The sequence below is a fragment of the Mesoplodon mirus genome (genome assembly GCF_964341445.2).
Source record: "Mesoplodon mirus genome assembly, chromosome: 8".
NCBI lineage: Eukaryota > Metazoa > Chordata > Mammalia > Artiodactyla > Ziphiidae > Mesoplodon > Mesoplodon mirus.
The window spans coordinates 43,958,433-43,980,808 of NC_138984.1; the positions used below are offsets into that span (position 1 = coordinate 43,958,433).

Below are 22,376 nucleotides of genomic sequence, written 5' to 3' on the forward strand. Positions count from 1 at the left end.
TATCAGATTCTTCCAAAATATTTTTAAAGCCCCTGCTCTGTTGAGACTCTAACTAGGCATCCCACCTGCCTATCTACCAGCTTCTTATTTTCTTCAGAATGTCTTTTGGAGATTTGTTTACAAATAGTCACTGCAGTTTCTTAAAAACTCATCCCCAGAGTTATTAAAGTTCTGATATAGAATATACACTGAAGCACCTTTTTACTAAACTCTTCCTAAATCCCCATGAGACAGAAATGAAGTCTCCATTTCAAGGTCCATAAGAATGGAGCACAAAGGAGTTAAGTGGTATGACCACATTATCTAACAGAAGTGGAATCAGGACGAGAAGCCAAGAATCTGTTCTCTTTTCATTAGAGCCACAAGCCATGCTGTCAGGCCCGGAAAGCTTTGGCAAAAAGTGGCCAAGAACACCTCATCACAGCAACTTGTGTTGTACAACGCCTTACACGGGCGTCTTCGCCTTTGTATACTAGAGAGCTACTCTGTTGGGCAGAAGCCTCCCTTTTGACTATCTGCAGAATGCTGAAATCCTTACACCACCAGGAATAAACAAAAAAGAAAGGGGGAGAAAAGATCTTCTAGTTACAGGGAAATTTTTTTATCTCAACGGAAAAGAATTTTTTTTTCAATGTTTATCCCAGTCCATAAAGTTGGGCCTACCTCTTGAAGAAATGCAAGACGTTGTGTCACAATCATCCTTTAACTTCAGAGAAATGAATCAGGAAGGTAGGTGGCAATGCAACAGGTAATGTTTATTTAAATACCTTACTTAACGCTAAGTATTTAGTCTAAAATGTCATCAAAAAATATTCAAGAATATGTTGGAGTTCTCCAAGTCCCAGTCTCCAAGCCATGTTTCTTTCACCTCTAAAGTAGTAATAGTTCAAATCCAGGATGGATCAGGACTCAGGTAAAAATAACCCTTCACGTGGCTGCACAACCGCATTGATTTCCTTGACTGAATTCAGGCTACAACCATTTAACAAGCAAGCAACAAATTTATCAAGAGCCTTCTTTATGCAAAACATCATCTTAGGCAGAGTGAAAATACAGGACACTCCTGTGGCCTGTGCCCCTGGGAGATTATAATAGAGCTTAGGAGGTGAGACTTTTATATCATAAAACATAAAATGTAAGGGTTAACCACTGTAGGCACAAAAACAGATGCAACAGGATTTAAGTGATTCTTAGCTAAATGAGTGCATTAGTCTTTCTTTTCTTACTGCCTAAAGGAGTGCTTTGGGTTTAAACGAAGGAAAGGTCACTGTCAACTGCAGAGGTCCAAGAACGCTCCAGAGAAGTCACAGGATTTGGGCAGGTCTAAAAGGATGGGCAAGATTCGGATAAAGTAACATTCCACCGAAGAGCAGCGTATGAGATTCTGGGTTTTAGGTCATAGTTGAACCCTGCCCTTTTTAAAAAAATTTTGCTAGGATAGTTGTATTCTTCAAAATGTATTATTTTTAAGAAATGTATTCTTCAAAATGTATATCTGTACACCCAGGTTCAACCGTAGCATTGTTCACAACTGCCAAAATGTAGAAGTAACCCAAGTGCCCACTGACGGATGAATGGGTAAACAAAGTATAGTGTACAGATACAATGGAATATTATTCAGCCTTAAAAAAAAAAAAAGGAAATTCTACACCGGCTATAACATGGATTAAAACATGGATAGCAGCCTAAAGGCCCACCCAACCACATTTCAGACACAGGGGATGAAACAGCTTGCCTCAGGCAAAGACCTCCTGTGAATAACAGCTTAGAAAGTAAGACTGGAATCAAATTTCAGACAGCCTCAAATGTCAGAGTGAGGAGTCTGAGCTTCAGTCTGAGAGCAGTTTTGAAGTAAAAGTCAGTGTGTGGGGTGAGGGGGTTAGATGATGAAACTGACTGAATTTGAACCCAAGTCATCCTGACTTAAGTGTTTTTGAGCTCTTTGCTCAGATTCTATGTCATACAGTATGACAAGGCTTCAAATGTATTTGAAATATTGTGTAAACCTTAGCTCCAAGTTATCTGGCAAAGTTTTTCAGTTTTGTGTGAACCTGGGCACATTACTGAACCTCTTCAAATCCCAGTTTCATCATCTGGACAAGGAGGACAATACTGGTTCCTCCTGTCTACTCTGAGGATTAAATGAGATTGTGTGTTAAAGCACGAACCACCTGACACATATAGCGAGCATCTCATAAATATTACCCACTGCGAGTTTGGCTCCACTGGAATTTTTGGCCACAGTAAATAGCCAAATCGGGACTCAAAAGCCTACAATACACATTAGTATCTCAACTAAATTCATGGAGGAGTCCTATGATGCTGAAATCTTACCAAATGCTTTTTGTATACAGGGAATGGATGAGTTATCAGAGGGGCACATGAGGTACGTATGGTCTTAATGAAGCTAGTAGGAAAAGCCTGGGATACTGAGAAAATGGCTATACAAGACAAGCTGGTGGAATCTTCAGAAATGACAACATGCTATTCACTTCACACAGAGGAATTTACCCTCTTCTTGGGTCTCGGATCCTGGGAATCTGATCACAAGACATCAAGACGTTATGTGTCGCAGCATTTTTAATTTAGACATCTGTAAGATTTCCCAAATTTCCCTGAAGAGGGCTTTTGTCTTAATTGGTTTTTTAAAGACACAGTTTGGTCTATCATACGCTCTGGTTGGTTTTTCAGACACAGTTCAAAATTGCGAAAAACTGCCTAAGTGAAAAATTACAAACATAAGGTCAATAACTGATTTAGGCTTCTATCCGGGTCTTAAATCTAAAACACTGGAACTCAGACATACACGTCACACCCCCATCTAAGAACAGATTTGTGATACATATAACCAATAATGACAGCCTAACTTTCACAGAGGAAGAAATTAAAGGCATTAGAAGGTTTTAAAGACTTGCCCAAGGTCTCACAAGTAGTGGCAGGGGCAGTTTCACGTCAAAGCTCTACACCAAGGTCTGTGGTGCAAGAATAGAGAAGTATGATTTGTCAGGCTCTGTCAGCTACCGGGCACAGAGATGCCCTCAAGTTACATCAAGTACTGAAGGTTTTACTGTGATAATCACATACCCAGGAACCACTCCCCCCCGCCGAGGAACCCATTACCGAGCTACAAGAAAAGCTGGGACCCAAAAGTGAGTATGGATGGCTGTGAGGCCACATTATGGAACAAAGCAACACAAGTTTGTGAAGACTTCCTTTCCAGTCCCACTATCAATGTGCTCATCCCCTGCTCACATTTCTGCTTCCTCTGGGCCTGCTACTGACTGGTCTTCTCACTTTCTACTCCAAAGCTGGCCTGTTGCAAAGATTCGTATTCACAGTCTCTGCCTACACATGGTCCATCATGGCCTCACCACATCATGACTGCTGGCATCTGCTTCTGTTGATATTTTATTGTTTTCAGTATTTCTCAACTCCAAGTTTGAGGAGAGATTCAAGCCCTATTCATCTTTTTATCTATGCTGTGCTAAATCACTGGCCTTAGATCAGGCAAGCTTGTCAGGCATGGTCCCTGTCAGTCTAGTCTGAGACATGCCTTAACTACCATCATATTATAATCCTTTGTTCCTGTGCTGCTAGTCATTTCAGACTATGAATTAAAGAACTATATATGATTTCTATGCCACGCCGAAATACCGGCTAAAAATATCACTCCGGGCAGCCTTTATTTCAGAGCAGGATAACACAATACTACCTTATCTTCGTTGCTCTGTAAGGAACAAGTATTTTCCAAATATGTATCATTCTCTAGACCTCATAAGAGTCTCTTAACTAAGGGTACAGAGTGGTCCTGTGTTACAGGTATGCTACCAGCTACAAGTCTTGAAAATAATATTATGTGGCTAATTGAAAGTAGTAATCCAACAAAAATGAAATCTGTGTAATGAATACCAAAGTAGGAGGGGGTAGGGGAAAAGGGAGGGAGGGGAGAGGCAATGAGAGAGTCAGGGAAGGGGAGAGAGAGAAAATTCTAGTTTTAAGAAAAGCTCAGGGGGCTTCCCTGGTGGTGCAGTGGTTGAGAATCTGCCTGCTAATGCAGGGGACACGGGTTCGAGCCCTGGTCTGGGAGGATCCCACATGCCGCGGAGCAACTGGGCCCGTGAGCCACAACTACTGAGTCTGCGCGTCTGGAGCCTGTGCTCCGCCACAAGACAGGCCGCGACAGTGAGAGGCCCGCGCACCGCGATGAAGAGTGGCCCCTGCTTGCCGCAACTAGAGAAAGCCCTCACATAGAAATGAAGACCCAACACAGCAAAAATAAATAAATTAATTAAGAGTTAGGACTTCAACATATTCATTATAAAAAAAAAAGAAAGAAAGAAAAGCTCAGGGTCTGAAATCTTGAAGAAAAGTCATGCTGGGTTTCCAAGTTTTTCAGATGGTCATGTGGTCAGGTACTCCATTCCAACTATATGTCAAGGACCGGGCTAAAATGCCCCTTAATCTCCAAAACAACTCAACAAGATAAGCATCATGATGCCTATTTTACAGATAAGGGAACTGACCCTCAATTACTTCAATGGTCACAGTTGTTGTGAGTGACCAAGGTACAACCTTGGTCTGTCTGCCAAAGGCCCAGGCCTTGCGCAATATGCCACAAGAGAGCTGGATGCACAAAACAGCCTCTCTTCAGAAATTAGGATTATCATTAATACTTATCTGTACTATAGATGCAAGAGCAGAAAGAGATGTGTGTGTAGAGGGGAGGGGTGAATCCGCCGCATGAATTAGCCACGTGGCTCTTGTGGTGAATTGCTTCTTCCTCCTCTACTCCGTGCTTTTTTTTTTTTTTTCCCTCCTGGCTGTGCCCTGCGGCATGCAGGTTTTTAGTCCCCCAACTACGGATCAAACCTGTGCCCCCTGCAGTGGAAGCGCGGAATCTTAACCACTGGACCACCAGGGAGGAAGTCCCTCTATTATGTGCTCTTAAAGGTAAAGGACCTTGTGCAGTTATCAATCACCTGCCATCCAGTGAACAGGATGAAAATCCATCTCCTCCCAAGATCGTCTCCCACCTTCCAGAGAGGAACACACCATCCTAACGGTTGCTATCACTTTTCTTTCACTAGAGAGCACCTAGGACTTTGGAACTGAATGCACTTGTTCCCTGTCACACTAGTTCACGTCGCTGCGCTGTTGAATGCTAACTCAACACATGGCGTGGCAGGAATACAGATTATCACTTCAATTATTTGTCTGGGTTGTTGAGGCTGCCTTGCTCCAAAACCTATACACTCAATATCATACTCAGTTATGTTGAACAGCACTTTGTAGGCTGAGAATGCTCCCCTATTAGTGGTATCACTGATGCACATGGTAACTGCGTAAACTTAGCAGGACCATTATTAAGAGCATGAGCTACAGAGCCAGACTTCCTGGATATGAATCCCAGCTCCATCACCTACTCGCTGTGTGACCTCAGACAGGTTACTTAGCCTTTCTGAGCCTCAGTTTCCTCATATGTAAAATGAAGATAATTTGAAAACCTTCAGTGCATTGGACTCTAGTAAAACTTAAATAAACAAGTATATGTAAAGTGCTTAGAATAGCATATTGTACCAATAAGGACTTAATACGTGTTAACTGTCATTGTTTATCATTTTACCAATAAAAAAACACTCTCCTAGGAGTTAAAGTACTTGTTCCAGGTCTCACAGATGGTAAGTAACGGAGCCAGGACTGGAGCTCAGGTCTTTCCTTCCTAGTACCCACCACACTGCCACCAAAAGATGACACCTCTGCAGACCTGAAGTTGGGCCTTAATTTCCTCCAAATCGAACTTCAATTATGGCTTCAATCAGAACATTTAAATTAATATATTACAAATATTATTCAAATATATCAAGTACTATACAGTGCCTGCATGAACTCCCTAAGCTTGGCAGATAACAGATAAACTCATGCCATTTTGCAAGTTCTAAGAGGAAGAATTTTTCCAATCACCAAAGGTTTTAAGGGAGCTTGGGCAGGTTGAAACTGGCAAGCTTTTACCAAAAATGATTGTTTGAAAAGTATTACAAAACTGTCCAAGAGACAGACTGTGCTCCGAAACTAGACACAACAGCCTCATGATCTGCTATTGTTCCCCAGCTCTATCTAGCCCCCTAATGCTGTGACTGCATTCCAAAAACCAAAGCTACACTCTTGAAAACACACACAATTTGTTCTCCATGTTTCCTTAATTGTCTACCTTTTCAACGAGCCGCACAGGCTGAGTCTGCATTTGGTGAACCCCTCATACACAGTCAAGTCTAGGCATTTCATTTCACCAGCTCAGAAGTCCGTCTTCCTTCCCCTACTTGGTCAAGGTGGGAGGGGAGGTGGCATTAAAGAAGGTTCTTGTTTCACTCAAATTTGCTGGGCCTGGGTTCTCTGAGTAAAGGCCCATCCACCTAGATGGAGGAGAACCTTCTACTTCCAACTATAAAACCAAAAAAATTTTAATTTTTAATCAAACTTACATAATCTGGAAGATGACCCACCCAACTACCATTACTTCTGGAAATGGAACTGGGGTACTGAGATAAGAAAATTACATTTTTATGTTATGTTTTTTTCCCAAAAGCATTTGTTACTTGTGTAATTTTTTTAAGGCTGAGATAAGAAAATTACATTTTTATGTTATGTATCCCTATGCTATCTCATTTTTTTCCTCCAAAAGCATTTGTTACTTGTGTGATTTTTTTAAGACTGTTTAAAGGAAATTTTAAAAAGAAAAAAATTTAGAGAACATCTGGGTAGGAATAACACTAAGCTGGACATATGAACCCCAGCCCTGCTCTCTGCCAACAGCCCTGTGAGCTTGGAAAAGGGCCGAGCCCCTAACAAGACTGCAGTCCTGGCTGACACCTTGATGACAGCCTGGTGAGACCTGAAACAGAGGACCCAGCTAAGCCATGCCCGAATGCCTGCCCCACAGAAAGAGTCAGATAATACATGTAGGTTATTTTAAGTCACTAAGTTTGGGGCAATCTATTCTGTGGCAAGAGAAAACTAATACACCATTTACACTAAATTATCAGGAATAACGTTATCCCCAAAAGGTAGGAATTTTCATGTATACAAATGAAAAGTGGTTTTGACACTTCAAATAAATATATAAATGTTAACTAGTATTTTTTTTATGTTTACCCCATTTATGGTGCTCAGCCAGCACCGTTAAATATAATCTTGTGGCTGACTTGGGTGCATAAAAAATTTACATATTTTACTTATAATCTCATTGGCTGTTTCAAACAGTATCCAAATTATTTTTCCCTGTGTTTCCACAATATAACTAAGTGTTTATTCTAAAAGAACCTCTAAAGGGTCACAAAACTTACTGAATCTTCAGCTCAGAAGGGCTATTCCTAGCAGTACTAGTTGTCCTCTGAGCGTTTCATATAAAATTCTAAGTAGGAAAAGACAGAGAGCCTGAAGACCACCTCCAGACCCGACCAAGGAACTCTTTCCTGCCTTTCCCTGAGTTAAGGCAGATAAGAGAAACAAAGCAGGGACCCTTGGTCTACTCTCTACCTTTTATCCGAGGATATCAATATAAGCACCTTCCTTTTCTATTATTAGTCAAATAAATGTTAACTAGTATTATTTCCATTTACTTTCCAATATTTTAAACCAAATATATTGTACTTACATTTGAATATTTTTCATAAGAGTATTGGATCCCATCCTTACGGAGACCCTAATTCTACTACCAACTTCTAAAAACTAAGACAATTTTTACTAGACTTTCAAAGCAGTCACTCTTACATCTACAAGTAGTTTAACTTAAGATCCTAAAATTGGACTAATTCAGACCTCTATATCTGGATGATCCCCACCTGACAATTCAGATAGAAAACAAACTAAATCTACTTGTTAGTACCAAAAATACTTCCTGTCAGAGAATGGACACCTTGGTTCTTTAGTTTCCAAATTTGCCCTGGGCCTTGTTCTTGCTTAAATTGCAGCTTTCCTGTTCCTGAACGGAACCACAGTCCTGACCAGTCACCCTAAAAACAGAATCACGTCTGGCTGGGTCTCCTGCATACCAAGTTCACAAGAAATCCTGCCACCATCCCATCTGGCTGTGGACGGGGGAGGGGAGGCCAGAAGAAGCTCTGACAAAGGACAGAAAGAATACAGAAGAGCGGCGCTTAGGAATGTCACAACCAGCATTTCCCACCACTGACCCCACAGAGACTGCTGGAGCACGTCCTGCAGCTGGGCCCAGCCTGCACTGCACTTGGCCAAGAGTGAGGAATCAAAGCAAACAGTCTCTGACCCTGCATGTTACCCCACTGGGCCAACATTCCCTCTATCTATTCTTACCTGATCCTCCTCCATCTCCAATGGAACAGCCTTCCCGCAAGGACCACGTCAACATCTGGAACTGTCTCAGATTTAGAGACTCTGTCCGGCTACAGACAGGGTGTTGAACCAACTCTGGGCTTTTTAAACAAGTGTGTGAACCCAACTCAAAGCAAAGAAGACATAATCCTGAAGCATGCAGGACTTTTACCTTTCGTAAAAGTACTGGATCCTATTTTTATGGGGATCCTAATTCTAGTACCAACTTCTAAAAATCAAGACAATTTTTACTAGACTTTCAAAGCAGTCCTCTTACAACTACAAGTAGTCTAACATAAGATCCTAAAATTGGACTAATTCAGACCTCTTATATCTAGATGATCCCCAACCTGACAATTCAGATAGAAAACAAACTACAACTACTTGTCAGCACCAAAAATACTTCTTATTCAAAGAAGGGTTGCAAAGAGTAGAGTAGATTAAAACAAAACCATATGATATGCATTACAGAATAGAATAAAACTTTGAATGACTTTGGAAGCAAAGATTTCAACAGTATTTCCCTAAAGTGGACAGACTTCAACTACCCACCCCAGGGCCCTGTTTACTCTTCTCCTTTATTTATTTATTTATTTTTTTGGCCACACCATGTGGCATACGGGATCTTAGCTCCTTGACCAAGGATTGAACCTGTGCCCCCTGCAATGGAAGCGTGGCGTCTTAACCACTGGACCTCCAGGGAAGTCCCTACTCTTCTCTACCATAAGGAGTTCTCCAGGAGAAAAGTCCTGAGAAGCGTGCCTTTGGGTGCACCTGAAGCTTAGAATTCCGATCATAAATGCTTCTCATGGAACACATCCTTCAGCATGAAAGCAACACCAATAAAACCAGTTCACTACAGAATTCCCTACCAAGCCTGTGACGGGGTTACAGCAGAGGCCTCATCAGCACCCACTGCCCTTCCCTCTTCCTAACACGCAGATAGAGCTATTTAGTAGAGTATTCAACCTACTTACACACAACCCATCTACTTTGGAAAAAACTGACCCTCCCCCAATCCTAGGAGTAGACATCATTTTCTTAAGCCATTCAGCTCATTCTGGTCACCTGGCCACAGTCAGTAGTTTGAGGAGTAAGTGTGACTCATTGGCCTACCCAGAGCTTCAGGTTTAGTATGACAGGATCACCAGGGATTCCACTTCCAGATTCAGCTGGCTGGAGATCCAGAGGATCACCAGGGGTTATAAATACTCTAGAGAGTTGATAACTCTTACCTTGTGAGAACTCTGTGAAGGCAGGGACTATTTCTTACCTCTAGATATGGTGGTGAAAGTGGGGGTGCGGGGGGCAGGTTGGAAGAACGGGGTCCCCTGACCTAGAGCTGGCTCACACAAGAGGCTGCAAAAGCTCTGGGTGTAGCCAGAGTTCTAAAGTCTGAGCGTCACTCTGTTCACAGGCCCCCTTATCAACCACGGCTTCCAAACATACAAATGACTGTTCACTATGTTTGCATGACGGATCACTCGAGACCATCACACAATTTTATAGGACAAAGTAAAGCTATGAGACTACAACAGAGACTAAATAATTTTAAAAATTTAAAAACTGTACCTTCTCTTCCTGGGAAAGAATTAAAAAACAAAGTGAAATACAAGATAGTAAAATATTGTATGTCATTAACTTGGCCTTTGGCATCAGCTGAACAATTTTCAGCAACCCAAGAAGCAAAGCAAAGCAGGAAGATTATCAGAATAAGGGCCAGAAACAGATTTCCCAAGGGTAGTATATACATCATGTGGGGTTACAAAGGTGGGGTAATCAAATTTATTGTTCAGTATTTTTTACAAATTACAAAACCAATACATACTTGACTTAACAAGCCCTATAATACTGAGGCCTAAAAGAGTAATAACTCTTCCCCATCCCCATATCCCAACCCACCCCACTGAAGTTATTTAGCATGCCTAAATCCACCCAGGCTAAAGTTAGCATGGTACTAAAGTTAGCGTGGCTTTCTCTATGTTCATACAAATATACAAACATATGCACGCATCCATAAACCCCCATTAAAAAAAATAAGATCATACTACACACATTACCCTATAAGCTGTTTTTTTTTTCTTTTTTCTTAAAATAGAGAATGCCCAATCCTCCAATATGATGTGTGTTTAAAGTTACAAAATGAAGGCACACATCTCATGGAAATAATAGTCCCAAAGTATCATGGAAAACATTAATTATATAAATATCTGGAAGCAGAAAACAATTTTCTGCTTTTGTTTCATACCAGAAAGAACATTTCTAAAACAGGCAGAAAATAAAATCATGTAAGGCTGAAACCCAGAGAGTTCGTCTGCTAAAGACTCATGAATGTTAACACTTGACATTTTGTTAAAAAGGAGATTCTTTTATTTTTAGTGGGCACAACAAATCAGGTATTTGAATGCATGCAATGTTCTACTCTCCATCCTATTCTCAATTCAGCTGAAAGTGAATTGTGCCTCTTAGAGACAGAAAGAAAAACGATCAGCCAGCGTCGGTCAGGATATATCTGATGCCTCCTATCTCCATCTCAAAGACTAGTGTTTAAAGTCTGTCTTTTATTTGCTATCAGACCACATTTTCAATTAAAGCTGCAGAACCATGATGTTTTCCCACCTGAAAACTGAACTGCTACACTTTGAGGAAAGGTGACACGGGGCCTCACTGCCAAACCAAATAACACCTCTCATCTGCTCTACAGCAATGGCATTTTACACCTCTTCCATCTGAATCAGCAGTTTACATAACTACATCTCTTAGTTAGTTTAGCAGCCAGTTACCAAATTAATATTCCAAAGCAGTATCCATATATCTCAGGTTACTGTCAACCTCCCCCTACCTCCAACAATCAAATCAAGAAAGACTGAAAGTTCAGTTCCCAGATGGTGACTCCTATTTCATTAAGAAATTAATTATCCGGGCTTCCCTGGTGGAGCAGTGGTTAAGAATCCGCCTGCCAATGCAGGGCACACGGGTTCGAGCCCTGGTCTGGGAAGATCCCACATGCCACGGAACAACTAAGCCTGTGTGCCACAACTACTGAGCCTGCGCTCTAGAGCCCGTGGGCCACAACTACTGAGCCCGCGCATCTAGAGCCCGTGCTCTGCAACAAGAGAAGCCACCACAATGAGAAGCCCATGCAACGCAATGAAGAATAGGCCCCGCTCGCCTCAACTAGAGAAAAGCCCGCACGCAGCAACAGAGACCCAGGGCAGCCAAAAATAAAATAAATTAATTTAAAAAAAAGAATTAATTATCCAAAATTATCCTTGAAACATGATCGCCTATCTGGAAAGGAAAGCTACAGGCAACATAAAATATAGCTTCGCATATAATTTTTAAAAATATGTTAGTTCTACAAAGTTATAATCAGTTACGTTCTCTCGTTTTATTTACTTATATTTCCTCCTCCTGTCCCCACACTGATAGACAGAAAAACATGAAGCATGGCCCCAATAATCCAATTCATATCTAGACACAGATACACTACAAAATGGGGGGAAAAGAACTCAGAAGCGAGTCAGAAGCTATTAAAACTACTTCCACCCAATCCATCCGCTTCCTTCTCAGCTTCTGGTACAGGGAATCAATGCTTCATCTCCTTGGTTTAGTTAACATGTCTCTACCTGAACAGATGCAAATTTCTGTGCTTTATGCAAATTCCTGAAAAGCTATATATAAAAGCATTTTTTACTCATGTTTTAAATATATTTAACAAACTTGATAAAGTAACACTATGAAATCCTTTATAAAGAATTTTTACAACATAAAATTTCTATTAGTGTATATATTTATATGTTTTCATTTTTGTGTCTGGCATGATACTTCTGTATAGCAGGACACGACTATTCCCAAATCTGTGTTTTCCCAGGGACCAAACACATATTTGTATCAGGTAATTTGCTCCTGTCTCTACTAATTACAAATGTTAGGAAGGTTTATGTCTTTTTTGACGGTTCACTGCCTTGCATCTTAATGAGTAGCTTCTCAAAGGTCAGGCTGCTAATCTTATGAAGGTACCCAAGAAGACGCCTGTGGATTTCAAACTTCCTCCTGAATACATGTTCCTCCGAGGGCAGAACTAAGTCTTCCACTTGTTTTAGAACACCCCCGACATCCAGGGCAACACTCTGCACAGTCAGCCCTCTACAAACACCGTGTGGAAAGCAGACTCACTGGACTCTAATGTGATATTACTCACGTGCCAAATGAGCAAACCCAGAACTCTTTCTGAGGGTATAAGCAAATCCCTCTGGACTCCAATAAACAAACGGAAAAAAGAGAGAAGAGTCTAAGGAAGAAAAGCCAGCTCTGTGCCACAAAATGCAAAGTCTAAACCCCCCAGATGACCTCCCGTGCACACTCACATATATCTCATTGTGGTCAAACCGTTTCTTGAGGTTGTTGATGACGGTCTCCTCATTGAGAGGTTCTAAAAGAACCATATCTCCAACTCCAATCATATTGTCCAGAAGTGACGTTTTCACCTCCATTTTGGCCATAGTCTCTTGCTGTAAGAGAGAGGGAAAGGGGGACAATGTAAATAAGCAAGATCATTTCAGATGGGTTCTTAGCACCAATGGAGAAATGAAACACTGCTAGTTCCAAATGGCCCTCACCTGCCTCATCAATGTCGTAACCCGCCCCCGACCCCAAAACCTACGTCAGAAGCCTCTGCGGGAGCTGCAGTCACTGCCAAGCTGCTAGAAGCCCCACCTGCCAACCTGCTGCCACAAACAAAACTCCCTCCCAGTCATCAACCCAAACAAAGTCCATCTACAGAAAGAGCCACTAGGAAGCCAGGGTCACCGTTTCCTTCTTTAGACCATCTCCTCTCCCCAACCAGAAGTTGCAAAGCTCTAGCAAGAGAACCCAACCCACCCCTTTCCACTAGCCCTTGCCTACCAATGTCAGACTTGAACCCACAGGAACCTGCTGCCCGAAGACGGCATCCCCCAGTATTCTATGATGAAACGCAGAATGCCATTTCCCAGGAAATAATGTTTAAAAAATGATGCTAACATTTACTGAGTACTTTTGCCACATATCAGATGCTGTATCAAGAACTTTCCATGCGTTAATTAATTTAATCCTCACAACTCTATGAGGTAGGTTGTTATCATTATCCCCATTTTAAGATAAGGAAGCTCAGAGAGATTAAGAAATCCTGCTTATGGCTAATTAGGAGTGTGTTACATTTTGTGCTAAAAGAACTTAAATCACCACTTATAACACTACATCTATGGGGAGAAATTTCATTCCAGGAGTCAACACTGACTTATAAAGAAAATAATACACCCCCCTTGAAAATCAGAGGTTGCTTATATGATATAACCTGCCAAGAGTGACCTCAATATTCTCAATGCTCATTCCAACAGACACACCGCTAGAACAGCAAAATCGAATTAACATGCAATGAACAGACCAGAAATACTAGTTTCCTTTTAGCTCAGTGTGAAAGCCTACCAAGTGGAAAACACAGGCACACTGCAAAGGCAGCACTGGACTCCCACTCTAAAGTGCATGGTGCCGCCCAAGAACAGAATGCTAAATGCCCAAGACTTCAAATCTGATCACTGTCAAGAGAACTAAAATTCTTTCAACCATCTGAATTTAGGAGAGTGGGTGTGGTGTGGTGTGGTGTGGTGTGGCGATGTGTGTGTGTGTGTTGTGCTGCTTTCTCTAATATCATCAGGATGTAGAACTAAGTTCATCTGGGCCATTCCCTCTAAATGCTTCCAATGCAGAAGTCAATTCTGTTTAACTTCAGTATACTAATACTAAATAATATTTCAGGATACTAATAAATACTCACATATATTCATGCCCCTAATACAGAGAGAGGAGTACATTGAATTCTTTCCATGAAGGAGTCACTCAAGTATCCTATATCTTATAAAGGTCAGTCTTCTTGCTTAAGGCTTAGCAATTTAAATAAATGTACTCTATTCTAGTCTAGAACATCTAGTAGGTCTCTTAGAGGCAAAAGAAACTACATTTAGTTGGGCTATTTTAAAGAGAACTGGGAAAGATCGGGAATTACATAATTCTTTATTATTAATTATTAATGATTTCTATGAATCCAAACACATTCTTTATTTCTGACCCATTAAAAAAAATTTTTTTTCAAGTGTGCACTGAAAAGCCAAAAAAAGAAACCAAGAAGAAGCAGCAAGGTTCTCTCATAAACGAAAGCAACCAATAAAGAAGTATTTAATATTCAAAAGAAGAAAAACAGGGTTAACTTTTTGTTAATATGTCTTTTTTAATTTCATACCAAGTACACGTGGAATAAATAGCCCCAGGTATCACTAAAACCCAACAATAGTCTACCAAGAATGGTTTCACGCACTTTGAGCTAGGCCAGATCTTTCAAAATAAACCAGGTGGAGGTAGGGGGTACTTGCCACCCTCTAGATATGCAGCAGAAGCCAGGGAGACAGCTGGTCCCATGCCAAGTCCGTGGAAAGACTTGTACAGGAATAGGAACATGAGTACCCAACCTTTGTCACAATAAATTAACATTTAAATCAAATTTCAAGTTCTCAGACTTGAGAAATGCCAAAAGCACTCTAGCTGCGATGCATTACATATAATTTGGCAGATGAGGGAAGAAGGCTTAGGGATTAAGGGGGAAGTCAACCTGAGAAGAGTTTCAAAAATAACCACCTCAAACCAGCAATTTAAATTAAGCAAAGGGGCAGAATGGGAACTCTTTGCCCTGGGGTAGATTCCTGTATATAATAAAGTCTATTTATGGAAACAGCTGCAGAGAGACAACAGCTTCGCTGCAGGTAACAGTAATTAAGCAGCCAGTCTTTCTCTGTAATTAAACCTGCTTCACCATTTTTTCAAATACAAGTTTCAAGCCAGAGTATGGGTTCTAATGTTTACACTTCTATCCCAACTTTATAATCTGAAGGGCGGAAGTGAGCAAAACAAATGCTGAGTTACAGGCAGTGGGTAAAAGTGAAAAGCTCTGAAAATACAACTCTTGCAAATCAAAATACAGCAATAAAGTAAACCAACTGAAAAGGCGACAGCAACCTGCACTTAGTCATGTCAGCACAGTTTCGTTTCGTATCATTTTACTCTTTTAGCATCTAGGCACTTAGGGGGGAGGAAACAGTGACATCCTGCCCCTCATTTTCATTCTCGTGGTGAAACTGGGACACTGAGAAAATGACACATTCGCACAAATGGACTGATTTCCCTTACCATGACTACTATCTCCAGGCCTGGTTGGTTCACTTCGACATCTCAACGAAATTAGTCGGAATATTTTGTTCAGCCAAAAGAAACGGATTTGTTTTTTCTCTGAAAGAGCAACGCTGACGACAGGAACAAATTTCAGAATCACTTGCTAACTCAAGGTTTCCATAAACTATCAGAAGAATTCATATGGGAACGTACACAGAGCACTAAGGATACTTTTTCTTTGACACGTAGATGTCCACCTGCACCCTTCCCAAGACCCACAGGGGAATCCACATTGTTCCAGGCAAGCCAATTTTATCCCATGCTCCGGGAATGGAGTGTGTGATCTACACTAAGGCGATCAACACATTTCCACCTCCCAGCCACTGTAATTGATTCAGGGCTGGTCATATAACTGAGCCTGAGGCTTTGGCTTGGAATACGAGGACAAAGGTTCCATCTACCTCTGGGTGGCATGATTTACAGATGTGATACTTGGAGCTTCTGTGACCATGTCTGCTTTCATGAGGGGCCTAGTCTGAGGAGGAAAACAATACATGGAGGAGGGCAGGGAAAGAAAATAACCTGATAACATCACAAACCTCTGGATCAAATTACACCTGAAGCCCATCCCACAGCTCTCAAGTTTTCAGTCCCAGAAGCCAATTAATTCTCTTTATTATTTAAGCTGTTTGAGTTGGATTTTCTATGATTTGCCACAGAGAGCATCTTACCCAATAAAAGAAGCTGGCATGAGGAAATGGAGTACTGTCAGTAACACACTAAAGAGCATGGACGGGCTGAGCCAAGGACACAGAGTGGAGGCATGAGGACCTACCTACTACCTTAGACTGGCAAGATCACCTTTGATGCTTAATAGAGACAGAGCTGATTAAACTATGGCCTGTTGTGCCTTACGACATGGACCTGTGCCTGCAACTTTCAAGAATTCGGGGGAGAAAAACAGATGCCAGAGGATGTGTTGGCTACTTCTTAAGGATCTACAAGAAAAAGACATGCTTGCTGTGAAACCGGTCTGTCTGAAAGCCAGAGAGAACATACGATGCTACTAAGTTGAGTCATTCTGCCTGGGGGCAGGGGACACAGAGGAGAAGTCCTCTCTCCCAAGCACCAACTGTTTCATCTCTACAGCCTGAAAAAGGGATAGCACTCCCACCATGAAGATGCAGCACAGGGGAGGTATCACCTGCTCTACTGCTTCTTAAGCTTCTTAACTGTTCCCAGGTGGATTCCATTCACCAAGAGCTAAGGCACTCGGCAGAGCAACGAGGCCAGGTCCAATCGCCCAGAGACAAGTTCTCAGGCCAAGTTCTAGGTTCAAAACCTGAGGGGTTGGGAGTATATCTGGTTTTAGTTATTAGTCCATGGAAGCAGATAAACCTTGAAAGCCAACAACATTTAGAAGGGATTTACACTGCCAAAGAAGTATGGCTGACAGTGACTTACAAGTGGCTTGACTCTTAAGACAACCAACCCCAAGACCTCCAACTCGTAAAACAAAAAACAACTGCTAAAGCATGACAAAGCCACCATCCCCAGTGCTCCACTGAGATGGGGCCACAGAAGACAATGGACAGAGGAGGTTTTCTTGAGAACCTCTGGGGAGGGGGTGGCTCTGTTTTCAGCCATACAGGGAAGAGGTGCATTATGTTGGCTGGGGCATTTTATTTTCGTAAGCCTAAGTATGGAAAGAAAGGCTTATGTGAATGTTGGACAGCCAAAGGGGGAGCATAGTAAACATTTTTCTTTTATTTTAAAGGGGACACCGTCCAGTATACAATCCTATTCCTATTTGCACCTAATCTCCCTTTCAGGGGGCCCAGTTACCCTGCAACAAGTAATCTAGTGAGAAGCAATACCCAGTTCCCATTACAGAATTCAAAGGAGACAGATCTGCTCTCTCTCTACCCCAAGGAACATGTCTTATACACAGCCAATGACATCCTCCTGTGACTTGGAGTCCCGGGTCACGATGACAGCTGGTGGTTACACTCATTATTCGCTGCAGCAACAGCAGCATCCAGGTGGTTCCTGTGCCATGGTTTCTGCTATGGATCCTGCTGCCCAGCCCTCCAGTCTCTCTTAAGTTCCTGCCTAGCTTCTAAGCCCATAGCCTTCCTGGTTCTCCAACCTCTCTGCAGTTCTGTGAGTCTCTACATCGTTTCTGCATTGCAAGCAACCAAGATCCCTAATGGACATGAACACTAAGTACTGTGCCCAACATATAATATTAAACCACGGTTACATCTTCAATATTACAGGTGCCTAATCTTTTTCTTCCAACCTTGGTGAAAGTCATCTACAAAATACAATGACTGGCGGAGCCCTCCGAGGAACCACGGAGGAGCCTGGAAGTAGGGCCTCTACCTAAGAGTGCTGATTTGGCCCAACCACCAAGCACACCAACTGATACCCGGTGACTCCACGGCGGCCCCAGCTCCTTCCATCTGTTTGTCCATCCAAGAAAAACAAAATATATGATCACAACCATTCCTTCCCCCACCTACTCTCCCATCTCAAAAACTTCCAGAATTACTACCTATATTTCAGTGTACACCAATTCACTTACTTGCAGCTTTTGCAGTATAAAAATACCACTTAAAGTATTGAAAGCATCATTTCAAAAATTCCTCAAAATCCGAAAGAGAATGAAACATAAACATCCTAGAGCATCTTAAAATGCCATCTGTAACCTAACATTTAAATATGAGTAGTCTATTCAGTCCCAACCTTAAATGACCAGCCACCTACCATGTTAACGTCATCTATGCTCAGAACGTCAAGACCAGCATTCCCCAAGCCAACAGCCCTACAGAGACATGGCCAAACTTCATGGCACATCCTTACGAAGGCCATGGCCATTCTACTATTGATATCAAAGCAGCAACACTGAAAAGCTGTTGCAAAGTAACTGATAATTTAATAATGACTAAGAAGAGATGCAGTTTAAGTTGAAATATAGCATCTGGTGGTCTCCCATGTTATTCGAAGGTCTCGGAGCGCCACAGATGAGAACTGATGTGTATTTTTAAGTTGAAAGAGTTTTACTATAGAATTTGAAAGAACACTCACAAATCAGAGCTTAGGGTGCAATGGTTAACAGGGATTAATATTAAGTCATGAACACGATTTTAAATTTGAAGAAACTTTGGGCTACAAACTACTATTACATAAAAAAGATAAACAAGGGCTTCCCTGGTGGCGCAGTGGTTGAGAGTCTGCCTGCTAATGCAGGGGACAAGGGTTTGAGCCCTGGTCTGGGAGGATCCCACATGCCGCGGAGCGGCTGGGCCTGTGAGCCACAACTACTGAGCCTGCACGTCTGGAGCCTGTGCTCCGCAACGAGAGGCCACGACGGTGAGAGGCCCACGCACAGTGGTGAAGAGGGGCCCCCGCTTGCCGCAACTGGAGAAAGCCCTTGCACAGAAACGAAGACCCAACACAGCCAAAAATAAAAATAAATAAATTTTAAAAAGAAGGCTCAACATTAAAAAAAAAAAGATAAACAACAAGGTCTTACTGTATAGCACAGGAAACTATATTCAATATCCTGTAATAAACCGTAATGGAAAAGAATATGAAAAAGAATATATATATATAAAAAACTGAATCACTTTGTTGTAGACCAGAAACTAACACAACATTGTAAATCAACTATACTTCAATTTTAAAAAAATAATAAATAATGGGAATTCCCTGGAGGTCCAGTGGTTAGAACTCGGTGCTTTCACTGCAGTGGGTCTGGGTTCAATCCCTGGTCAGGGAACTAAGATCCCACAAGCCTCACAGTGCCACCAAAAAAATTAATTAATTAATTAATTAAATAATAATAAATTAAATAAATAAATTTGAAGGAAATTTTAAAGCAAAGCCATAAAAGCCACTTGCAGGAAAACTTAATGAAAGCAGATTATCTACTGCTTTGGTAATTGTAAATGGGGACGGTTGAACCACGTCCATTATAATGTCATTAATAATACACATCAGAGGCAGCACCTTCAGGGCGTCTTCTTAGCATAGTAACAATTGTTCTTATTTGACTCGAGTTCCCCTCGTTAACCTGCTTGTAGGGTGGTCATGTATGCATCCCAGACCCTTTTCTGGAGAATCAGCTCCTTGGTGTCAAGAGTCACCCTTATTCATCTTTCTCTCCCCAAAGGCACAGTGCACAGCCTCTGGCATATGGCAGGCATTCACAGAAATACAAAAGGAGAACAAGTATGCAAATTTACAGTTGACAACTGATTCATTCAATAAGGCACATTCTCACAGCTGCCATCCTTGGTCGCTTGGTTCTGTCAAAGCAGACCAGAAGGCAAAATAATGACTGCGGCTTCAAGCCACTTTGATCCATTCCTCTAAAAACATATTACTATCAACAAAGGACAGGAAACAGAATTGAGCTATTTGGCTCCCAAAGACATTGCTAATGCTTTTAAGAATAACATGAGAAACACATGTAAGTGAGAAAACAAGGCCAATGTGGCAAGACTTCATGAACAAAATAAGACTCAGCAAATCCTGATGGCAAAACAAAGGCAAAAGAGGGACCAAGTCTATAGGACGTGGTTCCGTACCTAATGTAATGGGCTAAGTGACTGAGAAACACTGGAATTTCCAGATCTTTCAGAATAGCATGGCATCTCATCTCTGGGAAAAGTTTGATTAAATTTCCATTCAATTCAGTTCAACCACCATTTACAGTATTGAGCCCTGTTGGTCCCTGGCATTGTGTTAAGTGCTAGGGACACACTGTGAATAATCATGGTACTTCCTCCTCTTATACACCCCCAGGAGCTCACAGTCCAGTAAGAGGGTCAAGACAAGAAAATAGGCCACTTCTGAAACTTCAAATGAGCCTTTTAATGATTAAGAGCAGGGCTTCCCTGGTGGCGCAGTGGCTGAGAGTCCGCCTGCCAATGCAGGGGGCACGGGTTCGAGCCCTGGTCTGGGAGGATCCCACATGCCGCAGAGCAACTAGGCCTGTGAGCCACAACTACGGAGCCTGCGCGTCTGGAACTTGTGCTCCACAACAAGAGAGGCCGGGAGAGTGAGAGGCCCGTGCACCGCGAAGAAGAGTGGCCCCCACTCACTGCAACTAGAGAAAGCCCATGCACAGAAATGAAGGCCCAACACAGCCAAAAATAAATAAATAAATAAAATTTTAAAAAAAAAGAGCAATACATGTTCACTATAGGAAAAAAAATCAGAAAATGTAGATGAGCAAAAAGAATATAAGGCAAATCCAACACTCTCATGCTTTAGTTTAAATTCTTTTGGATTCATTAGAATCCTTACAAAACCAGATTTTTTTTTAATTAATTTATTTATTTTTGGCTGTGTTGGGTCTTCGTTGCTGCACACGGGCTTTCTCTAGTCGCGGCGAGCAGAGGCTACTCTTCATTGCGGTGCGCGAGCTTCTCATTGCGGTGGCTTCTCTTGTTGCGGAGCACAGGCTCTAGGTGTGCGAGCTTCAGTAGTTGTGGCACACGGGCTCGGTAGTTGTGGCTCACAGGCTCTAGAGCGCAGGCTCAGTATTTGTGGTGCATGGGCTTAGTTGTTCCGCAGGCACATGGGATCTTCCAGTACCAGGGATCGAACCTGTGTCCCCTGGATTGGCAGGCGGATTCTTAACCACTGTGCCACCAGCGAAGTCCCAAAACCTGATTTTTATAACCAATGAATTGGCCATCATTTCTGGTGTTACAAATTTTGATATATATAAATATTTCTGCCTCAGGTAGGAATGTGAAATAGATCCATAGGAGCTATGAAACTGTGGAGCTACACCTATAATATCCCCAACAATTTTAAATTCAGCCAAATTGCATGGCCATCTGCCCCTTTGTTCTTTACCTTCTCCCCCTCCCCCAAATTACCAACCCATATTATCAACAGCCTGCCCACCAATCATCTCTACCACTTGGCTGTGTCTAACATCTCAGTACACAAAGATGTACACAATACATCCAAAATTTGTCTCTTGTATCATCACACACCAAAATACAAGAAAACAAAAGCAAAACAAAACCCTTCCACTCCCCCTAAATTCCACAGTCACAGCTGATTCAGTTTCTCATCCTTGGCCTCTCCCTGTCTCTTCCTTCCCTCACAGCCAACCTATCTCCTTGATTCTATCAGCTTAATCACTCCCACTCCATCCCTTCCCCGCCCTTCCCCACTGTGACTGCCCCAGCTCAGCCTTCATCATTTCTCACGCTGAAGGCAACAGCCTCCTAAGTGGTCTCCCCGACAGCCTCTGCCAGCCCTCTCCTTCCCCCATCCATGGGCCACGCCACCGAAGTTGCCTTTCTAAGTCACAGTCTGATCAGGTAAGTCCTGCTTTAAATCCTTCAATAACTCTCCAGTGTCTTTAAGCTAATATTCAAAGGCCTTAGCAGATGCTTAAAAAAGATGAAACAGAGAACTGCCATACGACCCAGCAATTCTACTGTAGGGTATGAAAGGAGAGACTCAAACGCCCACATTCAAAGCAGCATTATTCGCAAAACAAAATGTGACATATATATATACAACAGAATATTATTCAGCCTTAAGAAAAGAAGCAAATTCTGACGCATGCTACAGCACAGATGAAACTTAAGGACATAATGCTAACTGAAGCCAGTCACAAAACGACAAGTACTGTATGACTCCACTTATATGAGGTCCTAGAGCAGTCACATTCATGAAGACAGAAACTAGGATGGTGGTTACCAGGGGCTGAGGGAGGAGGGAACGGGAGGTTGCTGTTTAACAGGTACGTGGTTGCACAATAATGTGAATGGACTTAATGCCACTGAACTGCA

The 22,376-nt window shown here is 42.0% G+C and overlaps 1 protein-coding gene across 4 annotated transcripts in view; it reads right to left on the minus strand.

Moving 5' to 3' along the window:
• Positions 1–22,376, minus strand: part of MYO1B (myosin IB) — a 184,917-nt gene that overhangs the window by 139,666 nt on the left and 22,875 nt on the right. For all 4 annotated transcript variants that reach the window (XM_082630510.1, XM_082630511.1, XM_082630509.1 and 1 more), the window contains exon 2: positions 12,717–12,860. In XM_082630510.1, coding sequence (XP_082486636.1) covers positions 12,717–12,851 — 135 coding nt within the window. In that variant the 5' untranslated portion in view covers positions 12,852–12,860. The remainder of the gene's footprint in view (positions 1–12,716; positions 12,861–22,376) is intronic.